This window comes from Myxine glutinosa, chromosome 3 (genome assembly GCF_964187855.1).
Source record: "Myxine glutinosa chromosome 3, kmMyxGlut1.1, whole genome shotgun sequence".
Taxonomy (NCBI): Eukaryota; Metazoa; Chordata; class Myxini; order Myxiniformes; family Myxinidae; genus Myxine; species Myxine glutinosa.
The window spans coordinates 12,432,936-12,460,652 of NC_136263.1; the positions used below are offsets into that span (position 1 = coordinate 12,432,936).

Sequence of the window (27,717 nt, forward strand, 5' to 3'; positions counted from 1 at the left end):
TACATGACACATTGGATCAACACGTTTCGACATTCGTACATGGCACATTGGATCAACACATTTGGACATTCGTACATGGCACATTGTATCAACACGTTTGGAAATCCGTACATGGCACATTGGATCAACACGTTTGGACATTCATACATGGCACATTGGATCAACACGTTTGGACATTCGTACATGGCACATTGGATCAACACGTTTGGACATTCGTACATGGCACATTGGATCAACACGTTTGGTCATCTATACATGACACATTGGATCAACACGTTTGGACATTCGTACATGGCACATTGGATCAACACGTTTGGACATTCGTACATGGCACATTGGATCAACACGTTTGGTCATCTATACATGACACATTGGATCAACACGTTTGGACAGCCGTACATGACACATTGGATCAACACGTTTGGTCATCTATACATGACGCATTGGATCAACACGTTAGGGCATCTATACATGACGCATTGGATCAACACGTTTGGTCATCTATACATGATGCATTGGATCAACACGTTTGGTCATCTGTACATGACACATTGGATCAACACGTTTGGACATTCGTGCATGGCACATTGGATCAACACTTTTGGACAGCCGTACATGGCACATTGGATCAACACGTTTGGTCATCTATACATGACGCATTGGATCAACACGTTTGGTCATCTATACATGACGCATTGGATCAACACGTTTGGTCATCTATACATGACACATTGGATCAACACGTTTGGTCATCCGTACATGGCACATTGGATCAACACGTTTGGTCATCTATACATGACGCATTGGATCAACACGTTTGGTCATCTATACATGACGCATTGGATCAACACGTTTGGTCATCTATACATGACACATTGGATCAACACGTTTGGACATTCGTACATGGCACATTGGATCAACACATTTTGACATCCGTACACGGCACATTGGATCAACACATTTTGACATCCGTACACGGCACATTGGATCAACACATTTGGACATCTGTACATGGCACATTGGATCAACACGTTTTGACATCCGTACACGGCACATTGGATCAACACATTTTGACATCCGTACATGGCACATTGGATCAACACGTTTGGACATCTGTACATGGCACATTGGATCAACACATTTGTCGAATTTCCTATCAACATTCGTCTGACAGATGTCTAACAAATCTGGATTGTCTGCAATTTTGAATTGGACAAACCTACATACGGGTCACTATCCATGGATAAGGCGTTATCCGGGCCAGAGGAGATCGGCTAAAGTTAAATGGAAAAATCACCAATTTACTCAATGGATAAAGTTTTCCAGGCTCTGGGCAACGAAACCTATCCTGTGGATAAATGTTATCACCCGGATAGATGATTTATCCCCAGGTTAGTGCTTATCCGGGTTTCTAGCAGCTGGAAACTGATGAAACAATTATTGACTTGTGTCCCTCTTTCACAGAGCATTTTATGGTAAAGGAAGTACGTATACAAGGTCGACCATCTTGTTGGTCTGCCTTTGTTTTATTTGGATATAAATATTTAAACACTGTGTCATATATCGTTACTGGCAACGTAATAATAAATCCACATACGCCAGCAAATTAGCCTGTAACCGCTAGAAAACTATATTCATTCCCGATCACAGCAATATAATGCAGTATCGGAACAGGCTATATGATGACACGGCAGGAATGAACATGATGACACGGCAGGTACGAGCATGATGACACGGCAGGTACGGGCATGATGACACGGCAGGTATGGGCATGATGACACGGCAGGTACGAGCATGGTGACACGGCAGGTACGAGCATGATGACACGGCAGGTACGAGCATGATGACATGGCAGGTATTAGTATGATGACATGAGAGGTGCGAGCATGATGACAGGGCAGGTATTAGAATGATGACATGGCAGGTACGAGCATGATGGCACGGCAGGTACGAGCATGATGACACGGCAGGTACAGCTAGGCTTGTTTGATACCACCACACTATGGCAGCACTATACTATGGGGATGGTTTTCAGTGGCAGGGACTGGGAGACTTGTTAAGATAGAGGTAACAATGAAAGGAGCGAAATACAGGCAAATCATTTGAATAGGACAGTATGACCTAGGTGGGGATACCTGTTACCAGTTAGCAAATAATGTAATTATTATTATTATTTTCAACAAATTTCACATTCATGTGCCACCTTCAGTCAAACGTCAGGCATTGACAGCAGGTCCGTGAATGACTTGGACAAAAAACCGTACCCCACCTGAATGTTGCTATATCCAGTCAATGGTGAAACTGCAAATGGGGAATCCGTGAATGTCATGGATGGAAACCCTTACATCATTTCCTCGTTCTGCTTTAAACTCAATATCTCTATATTTTCATTCCAAACAGCATCATTCATCATTCCAATTACAAATTAATACTATGGTATTAATATATCAAAATTTAATGTTAAATCACGATTGTATTGAGATATTATCAAACCAGCGAACCATCATCATCTGTTCATTTCTGGATTCATGAGAAAGGTCCATGTCGATCACATTTCAAAATCATAATTGTATTGAGGAATTTCTGAAACCTCCTACCACCTTACTACACCTGCTGGGACCCCAAAACGTTCCAAAGAAAGTTATTATATTTCCTTTTAATAAAATCTGAAACTGTAATGGTTAATAAATGTATCCCCCTGTCATGTGACCAGATTCTCAGCTCTGATTGGTGGATGTTTGTGAGGGGTAGCTGAGCTTGTTTGACACTTGCAGATCCAGACAGACATACGGACAGACAAACGCTGTTCCAGACGGCATTACCCTACGGGCTAGGCTGTAAAAAGTATTAAAATTATTAATGTGTAAAGCGATGAGTTGGTTGCATACACACTGTGGTACCATTTCGTCGCTTTCCCATTGTTGTTGAGTTGATATAAATAATACCATAAACTACACTCGAAAAGGACTAAATAGATCATATGTTGTGTCATATGCAGGGCCGGCGCCAGACTATTTTGCGCCCTAGGCAAGACCGGCTACTTGCAACCCCTCCCCCCAACCCCCTTCCCTTCCCCCTAAAAAAAATTGCCTACATCGATTTATTCATTCTCCCGTTTTCCTGACGACGATCAATCCATGCGCCCAATGACGAAAATAATGGCGGCAGCGTTTTGAACATGCCGGATGTGACATATGGGAGAAGGCGCATGGGAGCAGGCTATGTCCGTTTCAAACAGGATGTGACGTATGGGAGAAGGCGCATGGGAGCAGGCTATGTCCGTTTCAAACAGGATGTGACGTATGGAAGAAGGCGCATGGGAGCAGGCTATGCCCGTTTCAAACAGGATGTGACGTATGGAAGAAGGCGCATGGGAGCAGGCTATGTCCGTTTCAAACAGGATGTGACGTATGGAAGAAGGCGCATGGGAGCAGGCTATGTCCGTTTCAAACAGGATGTGACGTATGGAAGAAGGCGCATGGGAGCAGGCTATGTCCGTTTCAAACAGGATCTGACGTATGCCACGAAGCGTACATGCTCAAAATTAATCACTTACACTATTATGAACAATGAACTACTAGTACCGACTGCAAAGCTGCAATGAGCCAGCGAAGCCAAAACCTCTTGCCACTATTTTACCCATCACCATGGCATCAGTAGGTTAGGTAGTTGGTAGTAGGTAGGTAGGTAGTTGGTAGTAGGTAGGTAGGTAGTTGGTAGTAGGTAGGTGTAGTAGGTACCGTACCTGGTAAGACTTGGTAAAAGAGAAGAGCAGACAGTCCTCCCCAATGGCAATACCTGCATACAATAAATGTCACAAGAAGCTTAAGGAAGTAACGATACGATGTGCTAGCTTAAGGCCTATTTTTAACTGGGCTTAACATACGTTTTCACAGTAAGTGTGTAGTCTTCTAACTTCAGTCGCTGTCAGGCGCCAGGGCTGGTTCTCTGACTCTTTGGGCACGGCAGCTTCCTCCACCAGAAGACGTTAGCTTGCAGTGATTAATTCGGTGAATTTCATGTCAACTTCGGATATTTCCGGCCGTGAAAAACTATCCGTATTTCTCAACTAAATATGTAAACCGCTTATACCGTATTTCTGGCCGTCAAAAACTATCCCATACGGCCGCGAGATTTCTAAAAAATAATTCTTCGTCAATGTTAGAATATTTGACGCCGTTTTCACCGTCCGAAACGCGTAATAAGCTGTAAAAATAATATTTTTACAAATGCTCGAATCTCATTGGTTCTGGTGTTTGATGACGATTTTCATTGAAGATAACGAGGTTGGTCTTAACGTATTTTAATTACTAATGAGAGGTTTCATTAGATTGTGAATCAAAGAACGACGGGTGAAACAAACTCCTATTGAACTTTTTCGCAATTGTTTTATGGAAACTTCCGCATCCGGTCGATGGCACCCACCATTGAGCGCTTTCATTTTAGAAATATTTTTGCAAATGCTCGACTCTCATTGGGTCCGGTGTTTGGTGACGCGTTTTGTTGAAGATAACCAGGCCCGTGCGGGCCGATGTTGGTCTTAAATTATTTTATTAATACATCGGAGGTGCATAAGATTGTGAATCAAACGACGACGGGTGAAAGAAACTCCTAATGAACGTTCTAAATTTGTTATGCATACTTCCGCCTCCGCAAGATGGCTGCGCCCACTGCGCTTCGGATTCTCGAGCCAAGGCATAATCAGGTTTTCAACTTAATACGTACTCGTTTATTGACAACACCGGCTTCGCCGGCTATTATATTTTCCTTTTATTATGTTTTTTCTTAAAACAATAATTTGTACAAAACTGTGACCCTTTAAGGTTCAATAATGGGCCCCTTTGATGTCTGCGCCCTCAGCGGCTGCCTAGTTGGCCTAATGGTAGCGCCGGCCCTGGTCATATGACTAAATATTTCATACATTTCGACACTCAGGAAAGTATATATTTTTTGGTCAGACAACAAAGTGTTGGAATTGTTTTTCAAACAACATATTATTTACTGTCTCTCCAGGCCGGAGGAAACGATCATTCCCTGTACGCCGCATCTTCTCCAAGAAATTACAGCCACCCTGAGAGAATGGGGCAACATATGCCTCATGCATTACGTGGTAATGTCTGCATGACAGTCGTGGTACTGGTAGGATGAACATTTGGTGTGGAAGGCCATTTTTTTTCGCATGCTCTGAGGGGAATATTGTTGGTGTTTAACTTCATGTTGCAAGTTGTGTAATATGGTTGACATTACATCGGTTGCCCTTATTGTGTGTGCTTTCAATAAACTCCATGTTTGTGGTCGAAAAGTTTCTGTCGAGCACTCTGTTCAGTCTAAAATTTGCATATGATCTACTTGCATAATTGTTTTGAAAAAATGCAACTTTAAAGATCACAACAAAGCTTCTTGTCATCTTGTATAAATATTTGGCTAATCTTCGTGAACTTTTCATCACAAGGCCACTGTGTGTCGGTTACGTGGACAAATTTGCTTGCACTGTCAATGTGATCACTCCACGTGAAATGTATCAAAATGTACGATTTTTATGCAGTGCCTTCAGAAAGTATTCACACCCTTTGACTTTTTTCACCGGATTAAATTGAGACTTTTAAAATCACTGATCTTTACATAATACCCCATAATGTCAAAGTGAAATATTTTAATTTTTTACTAAGTAATTAAACATGAAGAGCTGAAATGTTTTGAGTCAATAAGTATTCAACCCCTTTGATACGACACTCCAAAATGAGTTCAGGTGCACCCAATTTCCTATGATCATCCTTGAGATGGCTCTACAACTTGATTGGAGTCCAACTGTGGCCAACTCAATAGATTGGACATGATTTAGAAAGAAATACACCTTCTATGAAAGGTCCCACAGTTGACAGTGCATGTCAGAGCAGAAACTCTACCTTGATGTCCAAGGAACTGTCTGTAGAACTCCGAGGTAGATTTGTGAGGAGGCATAGATCTGGGGAAGGGTATAAAACAACTTCTATGGTGTGGAAGGTTCCCAAGATCACAGTGAACTCAATCATTAGGAAATGGAAAGAATATGGGTCTATATATGGAAATGGAGAGATGGAACTACCCAGGTTTTTCCTCGAGCTGACCGTCCAACCAAACTGAGCAACCGGGCAAGAAGGACCTTGGTCAGGGAGGTGACCAGGAACCCAATGACCACTCTGACAGAACTACAGAGTTCCTTGTCTGAGATGGGAGAACCTGCTGGAAGAACAACAGTCTCTGCAGCACTTCACAAATCTAGGCTTTATGGGAGAGTGGCCAGACGGAAGCCACTCCTGAGAAAAAGCACATGACGACACCTGGAGATTGCAAAAAGGCACGTGAAAAGCTCTGAGAGCACGAGGCAAAAGGTTCTGTGGTCTGATGAGACAAAAATGACCTGTTTTGCCTGGATTCAAAGCACTACGTCTGGCGGAAAACGAGCGCAGCTCATCACCCGTCGAACACTATCCCTACCGAGAAGCTTCCCGGCAGCACCACACTTGCAGCACCGCACTATGGCAGCACCACACTATGGCAGCACCACGCTATGACAGCACCACACTATGGCAGCACCACACTATGGCAGCACCACACTATGGCCGCACCACACTATGGCAGCACCACACTATAGCAGCACCACACTATGGCAGCACCACACTATAGCAGCACCATATTATGGCAGCACCATACTATAGCAGCACCATACTATGGCAGCACCACACTATGGCAGCACCACACTATGGCAGCACCACACTTTGGCAGCACCACACTATGGCAGCACCACACTATAGCAGCACCACACTATGGCAGCACCACACTATGGCAGCACCACACTATGGCAGCACCACACTTTGGCAGCACCACACTATAGCAGCACCACACTATAGCAGCACCATACTATGGCAGCACCACACTTTGGCAGCACCACACTATGGCAGCACCACACTATAGCAGCACCACACTATAGCAGCACCATACTATGGGGATGGTTTTCAATGTCAGAGACTAGGAGACTTGTCAGGATAGAGGGAACAATGAATAGAGCCAAATACAGGCAACTCCTTCAGGGGAACCTGCTTCAGAGTGCAACAGATCTTCGACTGCGATAAAGATTTACATTCCAACAGGACAACGACCCCCAAGCAAACAGCCAAGCAACACTGGGATGGTTTCAGTACAAGAACGTGAAAGTCCTTGCGTGGCCCTGCCAAAGCCCAGACTTGAATCCCATTGAGAATCCGTGGAAAGACTTGACGATTGCTGTTTACCACAAATCTGTAAGGAAGGATGGGAGAAATTTCCCAAATCTAGATGTGCAAAGCTGATACAGACATGCCCAAGAAGACTTCAATAAATTTGTAAAAAATTCTACAAACACTTTCACTTTATCATTATGGGGTATTTTATGTAGATCGGTGACAGAAAATCTCAATTGAATACATTTTTAATTCAGGCTGCGACAGAACAATGTGAAAAATTCAAGGGGTGTGAATACTAAGGGTAATGTAACTCACTCAAAAATGACGTAATTTTGGGCAGGATAACCCTGGTTGGCAGTTCACTTGTCATCGGAGTTGGAGAGCACGTCTCCAGAGTGATGAGCTTTGAGTGCTGTTCTGGCATAGTTCAGCACATAAATGCTGCTGTATTCGAGTACTGTGCATCGTGCTCGGAATGGAGATGCAAAGCTAGCTGGCCCATCTGCAAGTAGATGAATGTCTAAAGTTGCACTGTCTTTTGAGAGGAGTACCAGCACCCTACATCCATTGTTTGCCAGCACCCTGGGTCCATTGTATACCGGTCTATTGTGTTCCAGTACCCCGGGTTCAATGTGTACCCGTACCCTGGGTCCATTGTGTTCTAGTACCCTGGGTCCATTGTGTACCAGTACCCTGGGTCCATTGTGTACCAGTACCCTGGGTCCATTGTGTACCAGTACCCTCGGAAATTTTTCTGCTTTGGGTCTACTCTTTGTCGCAACATTCCTCATCCCTCAGATCAGCAGTCTGCAGCCTCCTCACTCTCTGCAGACCTGGACAAAATAACAGACTGGGCAAACAAATGGAACATGTCTTTCAATCCTAATAAATCTCACACTCTTACGATGTCTCTCCGAAAAGACCGACTGGACAACCCTCCCATCCACTTTCTGAATAAGCCTCTCCAACAAGTTCTGTCACTCAAGCTTTTGGGTCTCACTATTTGCCATGATCTTTCCTGGGAAAACCACATTTCAAATCTGGCCTCCAAAGCCAGTCGCCGACTGGGCATCCTCGGTCGTGTGAAGTCCTTCCTTGGCACACCCGAGCTCCTCACCACATACAAGGCTTTCATCCGCAGCTCTATGGAATACTGCTCTCCCCTCTGGTCTGGTGCTCCTGCCTCACACCTAGCTCGTCTTTATGCTGTTGAAACCAAAGCGTTCAGAATCATTGGAATCTCCCGCGATGAAGCTAACTCCAAGGGCCTTTCACTCACTCACCGCAGGCAGGTTGGTGGTCTTTCTGTCTTCTACCGACTCCTCTCTGGCCTTGCCCCCCCAGCTCTCTCTGGGCTCTGTCCCGCAAATATTCCTACAGGTCGCACAAGATCTGCCTGCAAACCTCTTATGGTTAAACAGCCAAAATCAAGACTCTCTGCTCACCTTCACTCCTTCATTCCTCTTTTCTCCCGCCTCTGGAACAAACTCCCTCACTCTCTTCAATCCGACTCCACCCTCCAGGTCTTTAAAACAGCTGTTCACCACCATCTCTTATCCTCCCCCATCCAAAACCTTGATCTTTTCTACCCCCGCTAATTTCGGTCCCCTTGTGTTTTATACCTCTCCCCCCCCCCTTCCCACGCCTCCTCCCCCCCAAGCCCTCTCCCTCCCACACTTCTCCCTGCTCTCAAATGTTGTGGTTGTGTGCTTCCCCTTCTCTCCCCATCTTGTCTTCCGCTCCCTCTTTTTGTATATTTTATTTGGCTGGTTGATTTGTTTGTGAAATAAATGTTAGCTCTTTCACGAGCCTCGATTCAGTATACAAACCAAAAAAAATAAAAATGTGATGGACATTACCTGCAAGATGTGGAAATGCTGCAATGTTGATATGGCACAGACATGATAGAACAAATGGCCTTTTCCTTTTCCTTATTCACCTTAATAATATGCTTTAATTTTTTTGGCTTTCACACAAATGTAGATAAGATAGATGTGTTTTTTTTAATCGCCCAATTCCCCCAGAATGGCGGAGTGGAAAGAATCATGCAAGATCGGTCGAGGTTAAACAAGCTGCTGAACTGGAGGACACAACTCCTCTCAGGGAGTCTTCCAACGGACGAGGTGTTTTCCATCCAACAGACAGTCACTTCGACTATTGACTATGGAAACAAGTAAGTGTTGGGATGGCCTGATTTCCGTCGAGCCAAGAGTGATGTCATACCACGTCACGTGTACTTTTGTGAGTTCTTGAAATCTCCTGTCCCTTTTACAATATAAACTCGAGGTTCCAGGGAACCTGAACTCAACTGGTCTATATCAATATGGTTAGAATATGCATAATAGAACCACAAACTATCTAGTTCATATGTGCTAAAAATATATGACAAAAATTGATTTTTCAATATGGCCGCCCTGCCACGCCCATTTTTTGGCGTGCAACGCCCAAATGCAATCCCAAACTAGTTTATGTCTTAAAGATGCTGCGAAACAAGTTTCATCAAATCTTATCAATATTTGTGACTTTTAGAGCGTAGACGTCAAATTGTTTACAGACGACAGACAGACAGACAGACAGACGACAGACGGATGACGGACGACGGACAAAAACTCAGCTGGATATAGTCCAGTTGAGTTAAAAATGAAACATTTTAAAAATATCTTTGATAAAATTGTAGTTTATGTCTTAAACTAGTTTATGTCTTAAAGATGGTGCATATGTCCCTGCTCCCTGCTCTCAAATGTTGTGTTTATGTGCTTCCCCTTCTCTCCCCATTTTGTCTACCGCTCCCCTTTTTATATAATTTGGTTGTTTGTCTGTTTGATTTGATTGTGTGATAAATGTTAGCTCTTTCACGAGCCTCGATTATTAGGCTGGGCCAAATCGGAGGTGATTTTCCTAATTCAATGTAATTTACCTAAAAGTTGTGAGTGAGTATCAGGAACAAAATCATGAAAAAAAAATTCAAAAATATTGACGTTTTACGGTCAGATAGCCCGTTACCATAGCAACAGTTACAGACGACTCAAAAAATGCCTAAATTGACGATTTCTCAAGCTGTGTTTGACCCCCAGAGTTGATTCTGGTACCAAAAGATGCAGAATTGAAAGCCAAGGATGATTGGATAGCTTAACAATGTCTGTGACACAATTCAATACCACTTTTATCCAAAAAACTGATTTTTGTCTGAAATTTCAAGCATATTTATGGAAAAAAATTGAAAATTTTGCTTTTTAATCATAGGATAACCATTAATCAGATTAAATTTACTTTAAATTGTCTTTTACAACCTTGTATTGTCCAGTTTTTATAACTGTTATAACGTTGTTTAAATTTGGCCATCTTCATTTCAATAAAAAAAGTTAACAAAAGCAGCTTACAATCATTAATTTTAATGCCTGCTTTCGGTTGTTACTGTAACCATTCATCAGGGCGTTCAAGGCGCTCTTGCACACATCAAGGATAGGCGCTCTTGTCTTCGATACAACGGCAGTGAACTCTGGGGTCAAGAGTGGAGTCGTAGTAAGACTGGAGACTGAGTTTGGCAGGAGTCTTCTGCAACTGGCGTGTCGGCACCACATCCACGAATTGGTTGGAGGGGCGTCTTGCTCAATAGTGTATGGCCCCACCACAGGACCTAATGAACAGCTGTTCAAGCGACTGCTCAACACTTGGAGTGAATTGGACCAGGGCAACTACACATTGGTCGAGGTGTCTGCTCAACAGAGAGAGCTGGCTGGCCATGTACATGCCACCATCACCTTCCTTCAGACGTGGATGGACAATAGCACAAAGGAGACTCTTCGACACGACTACCTGGAGCTGGCACACCTCACACTGCTGTTTCTTGGAGGGACTGTCCCTGATGGTATGAGGACCATCACTATCAAATCTCCTGGGGCATTCCACCACGCCCGTTGGATGAGCAAGACTTTATACACTATAAAGGTGGCACTCTTCCGTTGGCAGCTGGGAGATATCTACACACCCGAAGAGCTGGAAGACATAACCAGTCTCGCTGCATTCATGTCAGTCTTCTACACTAAAGCGTGGTTGACATGTACCAGTGCTGCAGATGCACCATCTAACGACATGTACCTGATGAAGAACCTCCTCAAGGCTGAGGCCAGTATCGCAAAGAATCCAACAAAGTGGCCTGCCAAATTTCTGTCCTTTGTGACTGTGGCCCGAGAGAAGCTACAAAACCATTTGTGGTACCTCTCAGAGAGATTGGTCTCTTTGGCACTCTTCTCGGACAGAACGTCATCTGACAAGCAGACTATGAGAAGGGCTATGCTCAGGTACCATGGGACTGCACATAACGTGATACAGGAGATGCCAGCCTCACAGCAATTGGGGAGTAAAGCCCTCAAAGACTTTGTTGGTTACGACTCTTGGAGCATGTTTGAACTCTTGGGTATTGACTCCAGTTTTGTCAAGCTCCCCGTTGCACAGTGGCCCACCTCAGACAGCTATCGTCATGGCAAGGAAGTTGTGGCCAAACTCCCAGTTGTCAATGACGCAGCAGAGCGGACACTTGGACTCGCCACAGATTTGAACACTAACAAGGCCCCCAAATCTGAGGCGCAGCTCCAGGCTCTATACAGGGTTGTGAAGGGCGTCAGGGAGAAGCTGCATGGACTGGCAACATCCACTGAGGTTGTGACTAAGAAGTCATTGGCCTCCATTGATTACAATTGGGACTAGGTTTTTTATTTTGTTATCAATGTTCAATGTCAGACCTTAAATTTGAGACAAAAAAGCTTAATCAATGACAAAAGTTAATTTAAAGTACATTTAATTTGACTATAGCTCTGATTAATGATTATCCTATGATTAAAAAGCAAAATTTTCTTTTTTTTTTCAAACAAATGCCTTAAATTTGAGATAAAAATGAGTTTTTGGGATAAAAGTTGTATTGAATTGTGTCACAGACATTGTTAAGCTATCCAATCATCCTTGGCTTTCAATTCTGAATCTTTTGGTACCAGAATCAACTCTGGGGGTCACACACAGCCTGAGAAATCATCGATTTTAAGAATTTTTTGAGTCGTCTGTAACGGTTGCTATGGTAACGGGCTGTTTTACCGTAAGACGTCAATATTTTTGAAAAAAAATTTCATGGTTTTGTTTCTGTTACCCAGCCACAACTTTTAGGTAAATTACAACCTTGTAGTATGAAAAATTGAAAATCACCCCTGATTTGGCCCAGCCTATCGATTATGTATACAAAAAAAATAATAATAAAAAAAAATAACAAGTTTCATCAAATTTGATCAATATTTGTGACTTTTAGAGCGTAGACGTCAAATTGTTTACAGACGACAGACAGATAGACAGACGACAGACGGACGACGGACGACTGGACAAAAACTCAGCTGGACATCGTCCAGTTGAGTTAAAAATGAAACATTTTAAAAATATCTTTGGTAAAATGAAACATTTCAGAGATGTCCCGTTCCATTGCTGCTTCACATCCTGTAATGCATCCTGGACCATACAACCCTTTGCCCGTACATACTCGGTCCGAAAAGGGTGCACTATATGCTCATCCAGTAACTTGTCTTATTACCTTTCCCATGTTTCATCTTCCTGCTCACCCTCACTCCTTTGTCCCCCTATTCTCTTGTTTGTGGAACCAACTTCCTGTGTCTGTCATCTCATGTTGTCCCAAGATAGCTGCTCATTGGTGTCTCATAATGTCTCCCATATCCCATATCTCCCATGGTTCGTGTCATCGGGAGCACAGGTTCAAATCCTCCATGCCAAGTGTTTGTCCATCGTCCACTCATGTCTGTGTAATTCTTGGTAAAATAGACTGATGTACACTTGCATATGTACAAGCTCCACTATGAGCTTTCGATCAATGAAAATAAACAAATACAACACTGTGGACAAGAACTAAAGGCTTCCTGCTGAAGACCAAGAAGGTGGAGCAACTCTGGATGCATGGCGAAAGGTCTTGATGATGCACGGCGTTGTTCCCTGTTTTTGATGCATAACGGAGGCAAAATCCGCATTTGGCCATGTCCAAAATTGATCTCAGTTAAACATTGGTCGGGATTCCAACCCGAGATAGACAGCTTCGAGGCGAGTTTTCATTCCTCTGGAAGTCTGGACCATCCTGCACCGGCCTACATAGTTATTGAGCTAACCTAAAATCTTTTCAACAAGTAACAATATGTTGTCCTTTTCCTGAACCTGAAGTTGTCTGTCCTATCCCTCCTATGTTCCCTGACCTCTGCCATATTAGAATGCTGGGTTTGGACCTGGTGGTGCGTGATAAGGACGGCGTTGCCCTTGATCCAGACTGCACCAGCACCATCAGCTTGTATCAAGCCCACTGCGATTCCACGACTCGACTGGCCACCGTGGAGGAGCAGGTTCGAATTTTTTTTTGGTTTAATTGAAGAAAACTTTGAGTACTTTACTTTACTTATTTGTTTGGTGTACACTGGATTTTGTTGTTCAGAAAACAGCTCGGATGTTTGGCTTGCTAATGGAAGCACGTGTCCAACACTGAGATTTTAAACTGCTCATTCAAACACTACAACGGCCTGTTTTTAGGATGTTTTCTCAAACTCCTGTCTGTCTGACTGACACTCTGTCTGACTGACTTGCCCTCTGACTGACTTGCTCTCTGACTGACTTGCTCTCTGACTGACTTGCTCTCTGACTGACTTGCTCTCTGACTGACTTGCTCTCTGACTGACTTGCTCTCTGACTGACTTGCCCTCTGACTGACTTGCTCTCTGACTGACTTGCTCTCTGACTGACTTGCTCTCTGACTGACATACTCTCTGACTGACTTGCTCTCTGACTGACTTGCTCCCTGACTGATTTGCTCTCTGACTGACTTGCTCTCTGACTGATTTGCTCTCTGACTGACTTGCTCTCTGACTGACTTTCTCTCTGACTGACATACTCTCTGACTGACTTGCTCTCTGACTGACTTGCTCTCTGACTGACTTTCTCTCTGACTGACTTGCTCTCTGACTGACTTGCTCTCTGACTGACTTGCTCTCTGACTGACTTGCTCTCTGACTGACTTTCTCTCTGACTGACTTTCTCTCTGACTGACTTGCTCTCTGACTGACTTGCTCTCTGACTGACATACTCTCTGACTGACTTGCTCTCTGACTGACTTGCTCTCTGACTGAGATACTCTCTGACTGACTTGCTCTCTGACTGACTTACCCTCTGACAGACTTGCTCTCTGACTGATTTGCTCTCTGACTGACTTGCTCTCTGACTGACTTGCTCTCTGACTGACGTACTCTCTGACTGGCGTACTCTCTGACTGATTTACTCTCTGACTGACTTGCTCTCTGACTGACTTGCTCTCTGACTGACTTTCTCTCTGACTGACTTGCTCTCTGACTGACTTTCTCTCTGACTGACATACTCTCTGACTGACTTGCTCTCTGACTGACTTGCTCTCTGACTGACTTGCTCTCTGACTGACTTGCTCTCTGACTGACTTTCTCTGTGACTGACATACTCTCTGACTGACTTGCTCTCTGACTGACTTGCTCTCTGACTGACTTGCTCTCTGACTGACTTGCTCTCTGACTGACTTGCTCTCTGACTGACTTGCTCTCTGACTGACTTGCTCTCTGACTGACTTGCCCTCTGACTGACTTGCTCTCTGACTGACTTGCTCTCTGACTGACTTGCTCTCTGACTGACATACTCTCTGACTGACTTGCTCTCTGACTGACTTGCTCCCTGACTGATTTGCTCTCTGACTGACTTGCTCTCTGACTGATTTGCTCTCTGACTGACTTGCTCTCTGACTGACTTGCTCTCTGACTGACTTGCTCTCTGACTGACATACTCTCTGACTGACTTGCTCTCTGACTGACTTGCTCCCTGACTGATTTGCTCTCTGACTGACTTGCTCTCTGACTGACTTTCTCTCTGACTGACATACTCTCTGACTGACTTGCTCTCTGACTGACTTGCTCTCTGACTGACTTTCTCTCTGACTGACTTGCTCTCTGACTGACTTGCTCTCTGACTGACTTGCTCTCTGATTGACTTGCTCTCTGACTGACTTTCTCTCTGACTGACTTGCTCTCTGACTGACTTGCTCTCTGACTGACATACTCTCTGACTGACTTGCTCTCTGACTGACTTGCTCTCTGACTGAGATACTCTCTGACTGACTTGCTCTCTGACTGACTTACCCTCTGACAGACTTGCTCTCTGACTGATTTGCTCTCTGACTGACTTGCTCTCTGACTGACTTGCTCTCTGACTGACGTACTCTCTGACTGGCGTACTCTCTGACTGATTTACTCTCTGACTGACTTGCTCTCTGACTGACTTGCTCTCTGACTGACTTTCTCTCTGACTGACTTGCTCTCTGACTGACTTTCTCTGTGACTGACATACTCTCTGACTGACTTGCTCTCTGACTGACTTGCTCTCTGACTGACTTGCTCTCTGACTGATTTGCTCTCTGACTGACTTGCTCTCTGACTGACTTGCTCTCTGACTGACTTTCTCTCTGACTGACATACTCTCTGACTGACGTACTCTCTGACTGACGTACTCTCTGACTGACGTACTCTCTGACTGACATACTCTCTGACTGACGTACTCTCTGACTGATGTACTCTCTGACTGACATACTCTCTGACTGGCTCACTGTCTGACTTACTCTCTGACTGATTTACTCTCTGACTGATTTACTCTCTGACTGATTTATTCTCTGACAGACTTGCTCTCTGACAGACCTGCTCTCTGACAGACTTGCTCTGTGACAGACTTGTTCTCTGACTGACTCACTGTCTGACTGACTGACTCACTGTCTGACTGACTGACTCACTGTCTGACTGACTTCACTGTCTGACTGACTCACTGTCTGACATTGTCTGTTTGACTCACTGTCTGACTGACACCCTGTCTGACTGACACCCTGTCTGACTGACACCCTGTCTGGCTGACACTGTCTGACTGACACTGCCTGACTGACGGACACTGCCTGACTGATGGACACTGTCTGACTGACTCACTGCCTGACTGACCGACACTGCCTGACTAATGGACACTGCCCTTTAAAATCACTGTGTGACGGACTGACACTGTCTGACTGACTCACTGCCTGACTGACGGACACTGCACGATGCTAATACATCCCCTGAACAATTTTTGTTCCAGGTGAACTCAAAACAGGGGAGTAATCAGGTCTATTTATCTGTCTGGATATCTGTCTGGCTATCTCCTCCTAAATAGTTGTGCAGAGATTCACTAAACTTGGTAGTTTGATCACCACATGGTAAGAAGGTGCGAGAGCAGCATCAATTTTTGCTTCGATCCCCCTGAGATCCTTGGGTGGGGATCAAAAGGTCAAATACCCCAAAAATGCAATTACGGTCACATTTGAATTTTTTAAATGAAACTTTGTACATATACAATCAAACCATGGACACATGAAATATGTAACGATTTTTTGGAATTGACTCCCAGTTTATGCCCCATGGGGTGGGGATTTGGGGTCACAAGGATCAAACCTCAAAATTTGATATTTGGTTATTCCTGGTGGAACCGTTGGCTATCTTTCAACTTTGCTTCAGGTGGGAAGCATTAGGGTTTGTGATTGCGTGCGTCTAGTTATGTTTTTGATGATTTCTGTCCCACTAATTCCAATTGGTATGATGTGGGATTCATTTTTTTTCATGACATTATGATTCTGAGATCAAGGTCAAGGTTTTCCCTGATTATTCAAATGGGCAGGTCCAAGCAAGCTAAGCCCCATTGAATGTCTCCACCCCCTTTCCTAGTTACCATCCTTGAGTGGTGTATTTTACTACCATGGTCAGGGGTCGGTACTAAGTCCACTACTATTTGTGAACACGTGGAAGGAATGTATGGAGACAAAAGGTCTGAAGGTGAATATCGGAAAGACGAAGGTGATGGCAAGTGGTAAAGCATGAGGTGAGGTGGAAAGAACTGGGAAGTGGCCATGTGCTGTGTGTAGGAAGGGTGTCGGAGTGAACTCCATTCAATGTACAATGTGCGCTGAGTGGGTTCATCAAAAATGTAGTGGTCTGAGAGGGTCATTAACCAGTGTGGCAGCTACATTCAAATGTAAGGTGTGCACAGAGGGAGCTGCAGATGGAGGAAATGTTGAGTTGGATCTTGGAGACGGCGTGAAGCTGGAAGGTGTGAAAACATTTTGCTACCTCGGAGACATGCTGAATGGAGAAGGTGGATCAGACTCGGCAACGGTTGCTCGAGTGAGATGTGCATGGAAGAAGTTTCGGGAATTGAGTGGCGTGCTGATGATGAGGGGAGTGTCGTTGAAGCTGAAGGGAAAGGTGTATGCTGCATGTGTGAGAAGTGTTATGAATTATGGGAGCGAGACATGGGTAATGAACGTAGAGCAGCAACGAAGGTTGGAAAGGGTGGAAATGCGAATGGTTCGACGGATGTGCGGAGTATCGTTGAGAGAGAGGAAGACAAATGATGAATTGCGAAAGATGATGGGAATAGAGCCTGTGATGGATGCTGTGAAGAGGAACAGGTTGAGATGGTTTGGTCATGTGTTGAGGAAGGATGAAAGTGATTGGTTGAGAAGAGTGATGGAAATGAATGTAGAAGGAAGTAGAAGACGGGGAAGACCGAGAAAGACTTGGCTAAAGATGGTGGAAGAAGAAATGCGGGCAAGGGGGTTAACAAGGAGAGATGCAGAAAATAGGGCAAAATGGAGAAGATTGTCATGGGGACCGCAAGGCTAACCCCCGCTCTAGCAGGGAAAATGGCCTTAAAATGCATGTTGTTTTTGTTGTGGTGATGTGAAAACACAGAATAATAAAATGATTGTTTCTTTTGATGTTTTGGCAATCTCAACTGCATACTGAAGATTTTTCAAGACAAAAAACAAACAAACTGACAACAGTGTAGAAGAGCAGGCGTTCGGTTCAGGGACCTGAACGAACATTAATGTATGGATAAAGCTGCAGATAAACAGTGAGGAACAGGGTGAGCGAGGAGATAAAAGACCATGATGGAAAGTTACCGGAACAACACGATATAGCAATAGGACTTCCTTCTTGAAAGAGTGGAAAGAACTTAGACATGTTAGACATGTTAGACATGTTAGACATGTTAGACATGTTAGACTTGGGAGGATAATTACACAAATGGTGAACAATGTGTGTTTTGCATCAGCGTTATTCTAAATTTTATTTGGAAACACCTTGTCCTCGTAAATATACATAAAAGTTTGATTTTATGGCTAATACTCTGTCTGCTGATTTTTTAAAAACTTTGCTTGTATTCCATGTAATATGTTTTGTTTAGTGTATAAGTAACATGCCTTGCATTTTTATCCCCCATTGGACTTAGTCTGAAACGGGGGCTAATGGAATGAGTCTCATCCGTCCATGCGTCCGTCCGCAGCCATATCTCAGACATGTATCGACCAATTTTGTTCAATCTTGGCACGAGACAATACATGACGTTCTACAGATGCACATCATTTTGTTTTGCGATGCGATCAAAGATGGCCGACTGGCAGCCATTTTAGTTGTAAAAACCTGATGGTGAACTCCTCTTCAACCATTTCTCAGACACGTATTTTACCGATGTTGTGCAAACTTGGCACACAGATAAGGAATGATGGTTTACATATGCCCGTCATTTTGTTTCAAGATCAGATCCAAGATGGCCGACTGGTGGCCATTTTGTTACTTAAAAGTGTCCCAACTTCAACATGCATGGACCAATTTTGTTCAAACTTGGCAAAAAGCCAATACATGAGAGTACACATATGCAGAAGATTTTATTTTGTAACTAGAACGCCACTCAGTAGAGCGCATACTCCCGCTGTGGGTCAAGTTGGAATAGTACGATTTCACAAAAAATTTGAGGGAGTAGTTCAGTGACAACACAAGACAAGACAACACAAGACAGACACTGCACAGATACCGGTATAGGCCTATATTTAGAATATGTAGAAGATAATGTTAAAAAAAAAAACAAGGCAATTTCACTTACATTTTCGGATTCAGCGTTCAAGGCATGTGTGACTTCAAATAAAATTGTAAGCCAGGAAAAACGTTCGTTTCATTCCTTAGGGATACAACATGTAAAACTGGCCCAAACGTCAAAACAAAACTCGCTCATTTTAAGTCGTACAAGCTAATGCGACCACTCATTCTTCTGGAAGAATCCCGTGCACATGCTTGTCACACTTATAAGTCACCTAAGTCTTTATAAGTTCATCAAATACTGACACCGCGATTGACATTCGCTGAAGTAAATGTTGATATCTCTTCTGAGGTAAAAAAAAAATAATAATAATAATAATAAAAAAAACAGTTTTAAAGCATTCTATGTATCAAACGATACATTTTATGAAACGGGGAAACCTAATACACACTTTGGTGGTTTTAAAATAACAGAATATGTCTTTATTAAAAATAAAAAAAGAACATTGAAGACGACGCTGCTAAAAAAAATACACCGCTCTAACGCATAACCACGAGTTTAAACTACATTTACAACAAATATGAAAACTATTTTCATATCACAATGTTAAATATAGAATATATAGAAGATAATGTTAAAAAAAATGAGCCCTATCTTCCAATGGTGAAAAAAATCCTTCAAAAAATTCCTGGATCCGGAATAATATCCTGAGCTTCACCAAAAACGAATCAGTTCTTCATTATCCCAAGGGCAATCATCCCACCAACTTTCATCCAAATCTGTTCAGAACTTTTCCAGATATCTTGTTCACAAACACACGAACACACACAGGCACACACACACACACGGACGGACACGATCGAATGCATTACTCCCTGGCGGGAGTAAAGATTGCTGACTGGCGGCCAAAGCAGTTCATTATTTTTTCGCAATCTGATCAAAGATGGCTGAGTGGTGGCCATTTTGTTGACGTGTATAATTTTATTGGACAACATAATGGTGAGTATAATTCCATTTTAAAGCTATAAAGCTACTAGCACCCGACTGCAAAGCCGCAATGAGCCGGCGAAGCCAAAGCCTCTTGCCACTATTTTACCACTCTTGCCACGTGAAAAACTATCCCGTACGGCCGCGAGATTTCTAAAAAATAATTATTCGTCAATGTTAGAATATTTGATGCCGTTTTCACCGTCCGAAACGCGTAATAAGCTTAAAAAAGATTTTTTTTTTCAAATGCTCGAATCTCATTGGTTCTGGTGTTTGATGACGATTTTCGTTGAAGATAACGAGGTTGGTCTTAACGTATTTTAATTACTAATGAGAGGTTTCATTAGATTGTGAATCAAAGAACGACGGGTGAAACAAACTCCTATTGAACTTTTTCGCAATTGTTTTATGCAAACTTCCGCATCCGGTCGATGGCACCCACCATTGAGCGCTTTCATTTTAGAAATATTTTTGCAAATGCTCGACTCTCATTGGGTCCGGTGTTTGGTGACGCATTTTGTTGAAGATAACCAGGCCCGTGCGGGCCGATGTTGGTCTTAAATTATTTTACTAGTACCGACTGCAAAGCCGCAATGAGCCGACGAAGCCAAAGCCTCTTGCCACTATTTTACCCATCACTATGGCATCAGTAGGTTAGGTAGTTGGTAGTAGGTAGGTGTAGTAGGTACCGTACCTGGTAAGACTTGGTAGGTAGTTGGTAGTAGGTAGGTAGGTAGGTAGTTGGTAGTAGGTAGGTGTAGTAGGTACCGTACCTGGTAAGACTTGGTAAAAGAGAAGAGCAGACAGTCCTCCCCAATACCTGCATGCAATAAATGTCAGAAGAAGCTTAAGGAAATAACTATACGATGTGCTAGCTTAAGGCCTATTTTAAGAAATTTTAACTGGGCTTAACATACGTTTTCACAGTATGTGTGTAGTCTTCTAACTTCAGTCGCTGGCAGGACTGGTTCTCTCCGGGCACGGCGGCTTCGTCCACCAGAAGAAGTTAGCTTGCAGTGATTAATTCGGTGAATTCCGTCTCAACTTCGGATATTTCCGGCCGTGAAAAACTATCCGTATTTCTAAACTAAATATGTAAACTGCTTATACCGTATTTCTGGCCGTGAAAAACTATCCCATACGGCCGCGAGATTTCTAAAAAATAATTCTTCGTCAATGTTAGAATATTTGACGCCGTTTTCACCGTCCGAAACGCGTAATAAGCTTTAAAAAAAATATTTTTTCAAATGCTCGAATCTCATTGGTTCTGGTGTTTGATGACGATTTTCGTTGAAGATAACGAGGTTGGTCTTAACGTATTTTAATTACTAATGAGAGGTTTCATTAGATTGTGAATCAAAGAACGACGGGTGAAGCAAACTCCTATTGAACTTTTTCGCAATTGTTTTATGCAAACTTCCGCATCCGGTCGATGGCGCCCACCATTGAGCGCTTTCATTTTAGAAATATTTTTGCAAATACTCGACTCTCATTGGGTCCGGTGTTTGGTGATGCGTTTTGTTGAAGATAACCAGGCCCGTGCGGGCCGATGTTGGTCTTAAATTATTTTATTAATACATCGGAGGTGCATAAGATTGTGAATCAAACGACGACGGGTGAAAGAAACTCCTAATGAACGTTTTAATTTGTTATGCATACTTCCGCATCCGCAAGATGGCTGCGCCCACTGCGCTTCGGATTCTCGAGCCAAGGCATAATCAGGTTTTCAACATAATACGTACTCGTTTATTGACAACACCGGCTTTGCCGGCTACTAGTACCGACTGCAAAACCGCAATGAGCCGGCGAAGCCAAAACCTCTTGCCACTATTTTACCCATCACCATGGCATCAGTAGGTTAGGTAGTTGGTAGTAGGTAGGTAGGTAGTTGGTAGTAGGTAGGTAGGTAGTTGGTAGTAGGTAGGTGTAGTAGGTACCGTACCTGGTAAGACTTGGTAAAAGAGAACAGCAGACAGTCCTCCCCAATACCTGCATACCTCTTGCCACTATTTTACCCATCACCATGGCATCAGTAGGTTAGGTAGTTGGTAGTAGGTAGGTAGGTAGTTGGTAGTAGGTAGGTGTAGTAGGTACCGTACATGGTAAGACTTGGTAAAAGAGAAGAGCAGACAGTCCTCCCCAATACCTGCATACCTCTTGCCACTATTTTACCCATCACCATGGCATCAGTAGGTTAGGTAGTTGGTAGTAGGTAGGAAGGTAGTTGGTAGTAGGTAGGTGTAGTAGGTACCGTACCTGGTAAGACTTGGTAAAAGAGAAGAGCAGACAGTCCTCCCCAATGGCAATACCTGCATACAATACAATAAATGTCACAAGAAGCTTAAGGAAGTAACTATACGATGTGCTAGCTTAAGGCCTATTTTTAGCTGGGCTTAACATACGTTTTCACAGTGTGTAGTTTTCTAACTTCAGTCGCTGTCAGGCGCCAGGGCTGGTTCTCTGACTCTCCGGGCACGGCAGCTTCGTCCACCAGAAGACGTTAGCTTGCAGTGATTAATTCGGTGAATTACATCTCAACTTCGGATATTTCCGGCCGTGAAAAACTATCCGTATTTCTAAACTAAATATGTAAACCGCTTATACCATATTTCTGGCCGTGAAAAACTATCCCGTACGGACGCGAGATTTCTAAAAAATAATTCTTCGTCAATGTTAGAATTTTTGACGCCGTTTTCACCGTCCGAAACGCGTAATAATATTTTTTCAAATGCTCGAATCTCATTGGTTCTGGTGCTTGATGACGATTTTCGTTGAAGATAACGAGGTTGGTCTTAACGTATTTTAATTACTAATTAGAGGTTTCATGAGATTGTGAATCAAAGAACGACGGGTGAAACAAACTCCTATTGAATTTTTTCGCAATTGTTTTATGCAAACTTCCGCATCCGGTCGATGGCTGTCTCCAGCACTCCATCCAGTGAGTGATTTCATTTTAGAAATCTTTTTTCAAATGCTCGAATCTCATTGGGTCCGGTGTTTGGTGACGCGTTTTGTTGAAGATAACCAGGCCCGTGCGGGCCGATGTTGGTCTTAAATTATTTTATTAATACATCGGAGGTGCATAAGATTGTGAATCAAACGACGACGGGTGAAAGAAACTCCTAATGAACGTTTTAAATTTGTTATGCATACTTCCGCATCCGCAAGATGGCTGCCTCCACTGCGCTTCGGATTCTCGAGCCAAGGCATAATCAGGTTTTCAACATAATACGTACTCGTTTATTGACAACACCGGCTTCGCCGGCTACTAGTACTGACTGCAAAGCCGCAATGAGCCGGCGAAGCCAAAACCTCTTGCCACTATTTTACTCATCACCATGGCATCAGTAGGTTAGGTAGTTGGTAGTAGGTAGGTAGGTAGTTGGTAGTATGTAGGTAGGTAGTTGGTAGTAGGTAGGTGTAGTAGGTACCGTACCTGGTAAGACTTGGTAAAAGAGAACAGCAGACAGTCCTCCCCAATACCTGCATACATCTTGCCACTATTTTACCCATCACCATGGCATCAGTAGGTTAGGTAGTTGGTAGTAGGTAGGTAGGTAGTTGGTAGTAGGTAGGTGTAGTAGGTACCATACATGGTAAGACTTGGTAAAAGAGAAGAGCAGACAGTCCTCCCCAATACCTGCATACCTCTTGCCACTATTTTACCCATCACCATGGCATCAGTAGGTTAGGTAGTTGGTAGTAGGTAGGTAGGTAGTTGGTAGTAGGTAGGTGTAGTAGGTACCGTACCTGGTAAGACTTGGTAAAAGAGAACAGCAGACAGTCCTCCCCAATACCTGAATACCTCTTGCCACTATTTTACCCATCACCATGGCATCAGTAGGTTAGGTAGTTGGTAGTAGGTAGGTAGGTAGTTGGTAGTAGGTAGGTGTAGTAGGTACCATACATGGTAAGACTTGGTAAAAGAGAAGAGCAGACAGTCCTCCCCAATACCTGCATACCTCTTGCCACTATTTTACCCATCACCATGGCATCAGTAGGTTAGGTAGTTCGTAGTAGGTAGGTAGGTAGTTGGTAGTAGGTAGGTGTAGTAGGTACCGTACCTGGTAAGACTTGGTAAAAGAGAAGAGCAGACAGTCCTCCCCAATGGCAATACCTGCATACAATACAATAAATGTCACAAGAAGCTTAAGGAAGTAACTATACGATGTGCTAGCTTAAGGCCTATTTTTAACTGGGCTTAACATACGTTTTCACAGTAAGTGTGTAGTCTTCTAACTTCAGTCGCTGTCAGGCGCCAGGGCTGGTTCTCTGACTCTCCGGGCACGGCAGCTTCGTCCACCAGAAGACATTAGCTTGCAGTGATTAATTCGGTGAATTCCATCTCAACTTCGGATATTTCCGGCCGTGAAAAACTATCCGTATTTCTAAACTAAATATGTAAACCGCTTATACCATATTTCTGGCCGTGAAAAACTATCCCGTACGGCCGCGAGATTTCTAAAAAATAATTCTCGTCAATGTTAGAATTTTTGACGCCGTTTTCACCGTCCGAAACGCGTAATAATATTTTTTCAAATGCTCGAATCTCATTGGTTCTGGTGCTTGATGACGATTTTCGTTGAAGATAACGAGGTTGGTCTTAACGTATTTTAATTACTAATTAGAGGTTTCATGAGATTGTGAATCAAAGAACGATGGGTGAAACAAACTCCTATTGAACTTTTTCGCAATTGTTTTATGCAAACTTCCGCATCCGGTCGATGGCTGTCTCCAGCACTCCATCCAGTGAGCGCTTTCATTTTAGAAATATTTTTGCAAATGCTCAACTCTCATTGGGTCCGGTGTTTGGTGACGCATTTTGTTGAAGATAACCAGGCCCGTGCGGGCCGATGTTGGTCTTAAATTATTTTATTAATACATCGGAGGTGCATAAGATTGTGAATCAAACGACGACGGGTGAAAGAAACTCCTAATGAACGTTTTAAATTTGTTATGCATACTTCCGCCTCCGCAAGATGGCTGCGCCCACTGCGCTTCGGATTCTCGAGCTAAGGCATAATCAGGTTTTCAACATCATACGTACTCGTTTATTGACAACACCGGCTTCGCCGGCTATAATAAGATCATACGTACTCGTTTATTGACAACACCGGCTTCGCCGGCTATAATAAGATCATTCAATCGTTTGTGGTTGCCAAAATATAAAAGTACCCGCAATGCAGGTGGGGTGGGGTGGGGAGGGGGAGGGGAGGGGAGGGGAGGGGAGGGGAGGTGGAGATGGAGAGGGAGAGGGTGCATGTCCTAGCACTAAGGGGATAGCGGGGAGTGGTATGGGAGGAAAGTGCATGTCCAAGCGTTGTGGAGTATCATACATGTCACGTGACCAACTATTTTGCACAATATAACTATGTGACCCACATCATTGATATTCATGACCAAATAACCCAATCGCACGCAATCATACATGTCACATGACTGCTCAAGTCAATTGTGCATCGCGTGCACATAAATCTTGTAACGTACAGAAAAAAATACTAAAACCACGGGGGCTATGACATTGTATGTCTTTTTCCCCTTGTTAATTTTGCATTTGGTTTCTGAATTTTGAGAGTTTCGAATTTTTCATTTGGTCCGATTTAAACACAAATTTCCATTGGTCACTTTTTCTAAATGTTCCCAATGGAGCGCTTGATGCAGATATCAGATCCCACTTGCTGTGTTGACATGTCAGTTTTCTCCAAACATTCCTCTTGCCCTTGTCCCACGTGGAGCATATGGACAAGCTTGTCGATGTTCCTTGGCCGACTCAGGATGAAATTCCTTTTGGCCTTTGAGTGCGGTATTAGTCACCGTTGAACCTGCAGTTCGGTTGCGTCTTTCGTTGTTCTTTGTCATAGATTTAGCATATTCCTTTTATTAATTATATTTAATCATTATTTTTAAAAATCTTGTCTTTGCATCACGTCATGTTTTGTGAACTTTTCAAAAGTAAAACCTCCATTTGATTTTGTTGAACAGGTTAATGTTACATTTAATTTTTCTTTTTTTAATTGTTTTTCAGGCAATTAACATTGACATTGTGGACACCTCTTCGGGAGGAAGCAATGCTGTGGGCTTTCCCAATTTTTCTCTCTTCCTGTTGCTCAAGAATTTTGTTTGTAAAATTGGTGAAGAGGCCGAGTTGTGCATGGGGCTGTATGATGGGCAGGAGAGTGCCTTCATCAGGTAAGCGGGCTAATGGAAAGTAAATATTAATAACGATGCTGAACAGCAACGACTTTGGATGAATATCCCATATCAATCAGAAGATGTTTTCTTTTTCATGATAAAAAATTTCCGTTATGTACACTGTTGATTTGTTTATTTATTTTCTTGGATTTATTTATTTATTTATTTATGTTACTTATTTTATTTTATTTTTTTACTTATTTTAATTTACTTTTTTTTTACAGTTCTTATTTATTCATTTATTTATTTTGTTTCTTTTTACATCTTCTAAGACTCGTTTTTACATCTTTTTTTTTTTTTTTTTTTTTTACAGACACCAGACGAGACTTTTGGGGGAAATGCCGTAACTTCCATTACCCACAAAGGTCTTGTCCGGTGTCTCTATCTGCATGTGTGCATAATGTAGAACTCGTAATGCTCTGGGTCTTTTGTGACGTTTTTTCCTCCCTGCAGTTAATGGAGCAATTTAGGAGAACTACCCCCACCCTTCCCCTAGGAATTCAACACACAGGGTGTCTCTGCTCTATCCTCGACATGCTGAGAACGTTCTTCATTTTTAAAAAGCTTTTTAAAGTATCACTTTACAGTTTTTGGTATGACTGGGTCAGGGCTGGAATCAGATTGCCACCGCCCAGACTCTGAGCGGATATGTAACCACCATCCCACCATGTGTATTACTTGTATTCATAACTAGCTGAAGTACCTGGCGTTGCCCAGGTAAGGGAGCGGGGGGGGGGGGGGGGGGGGCTGGGAGAGGGAAAGGAAGAAGGGTGGGAGGGTGGGGAGAGGAGGAGAACAAATTTACCCATGCGAAAAGTGCTTTAACCTCAGCGTTGCCCAGGTAAAAAAGGAAATTGTAATACCACCAGGTGGCGCTACATGATACGCATTTACATCGAGAATTTACCCCACCCCTCTACCCCACCCCCGGCACCCCCACACCTCCACCAGACATGCCCAAAGGCCCCTTTCTATTATCCCCCATAATATTCTTTTACACGACCCCATAAGTACACAACATTTACCAATAATTAAAACACATTTTTATTTACACTTAGGTTTTATTCACACGTTAATTTCCATTGCATCAAGACATTGTACACGCCATTCAATTTCACCCACCTGAAAACCTCACCACTCCACTTGCCACAACCTTTGCTTCAACACACGGGACTGTTCACCTTCCTCATAGTCATTACCTTATCTACCTGACCATGATTGTATGCCGCGGCTTGGAGGCGAAGCAAGGTTAGTGCAGCAGCGTCAAAACAGTTGTCGTTTGTGGTTGGCCAGCAACCTGCCATGGTACGAAGTTATTTGTGCTCGGTATCCTCAGGCCTGGTAAGTTCGAGGAGAACCAGGGACTCCCCCACGTAGTACCCTGAAACCCTCCGCC

General features: G+C 43.3%; 1 protein-coding gene across 1 annotated transcript in view; it reads left to right on the top strand.

Annotated features, from left to right (window-relative positions):
• LOC137423806 (dedicator of cytokinesis protein 1) overlaps positions 1–27,717 on the top strand; it is a 968,048-nt gene that overhangs the window by 28,594 nt on the left and 911,737 nt on the right. Inside the window, exons 5-8 of the mRNA XM_078773719.1 lie at positions 5,014–5,110; positions 9,227–9,375; positions 13,456–13,585; positions 26,155–26,318. Of these exons, the coding sequence (XP_078629845.1) occupies positions 5,014–5,110; positions 9,227–9,375; positions 13,456–13,585; positions 26,155–26,318 (540 nt within the window). The remainder of the gene's footprint in view (positions 1–5,013; positions 5,111–9,226; positions 9,376–13,455; positions 13,586–26,154; positions 26,319–27,717) is intronic.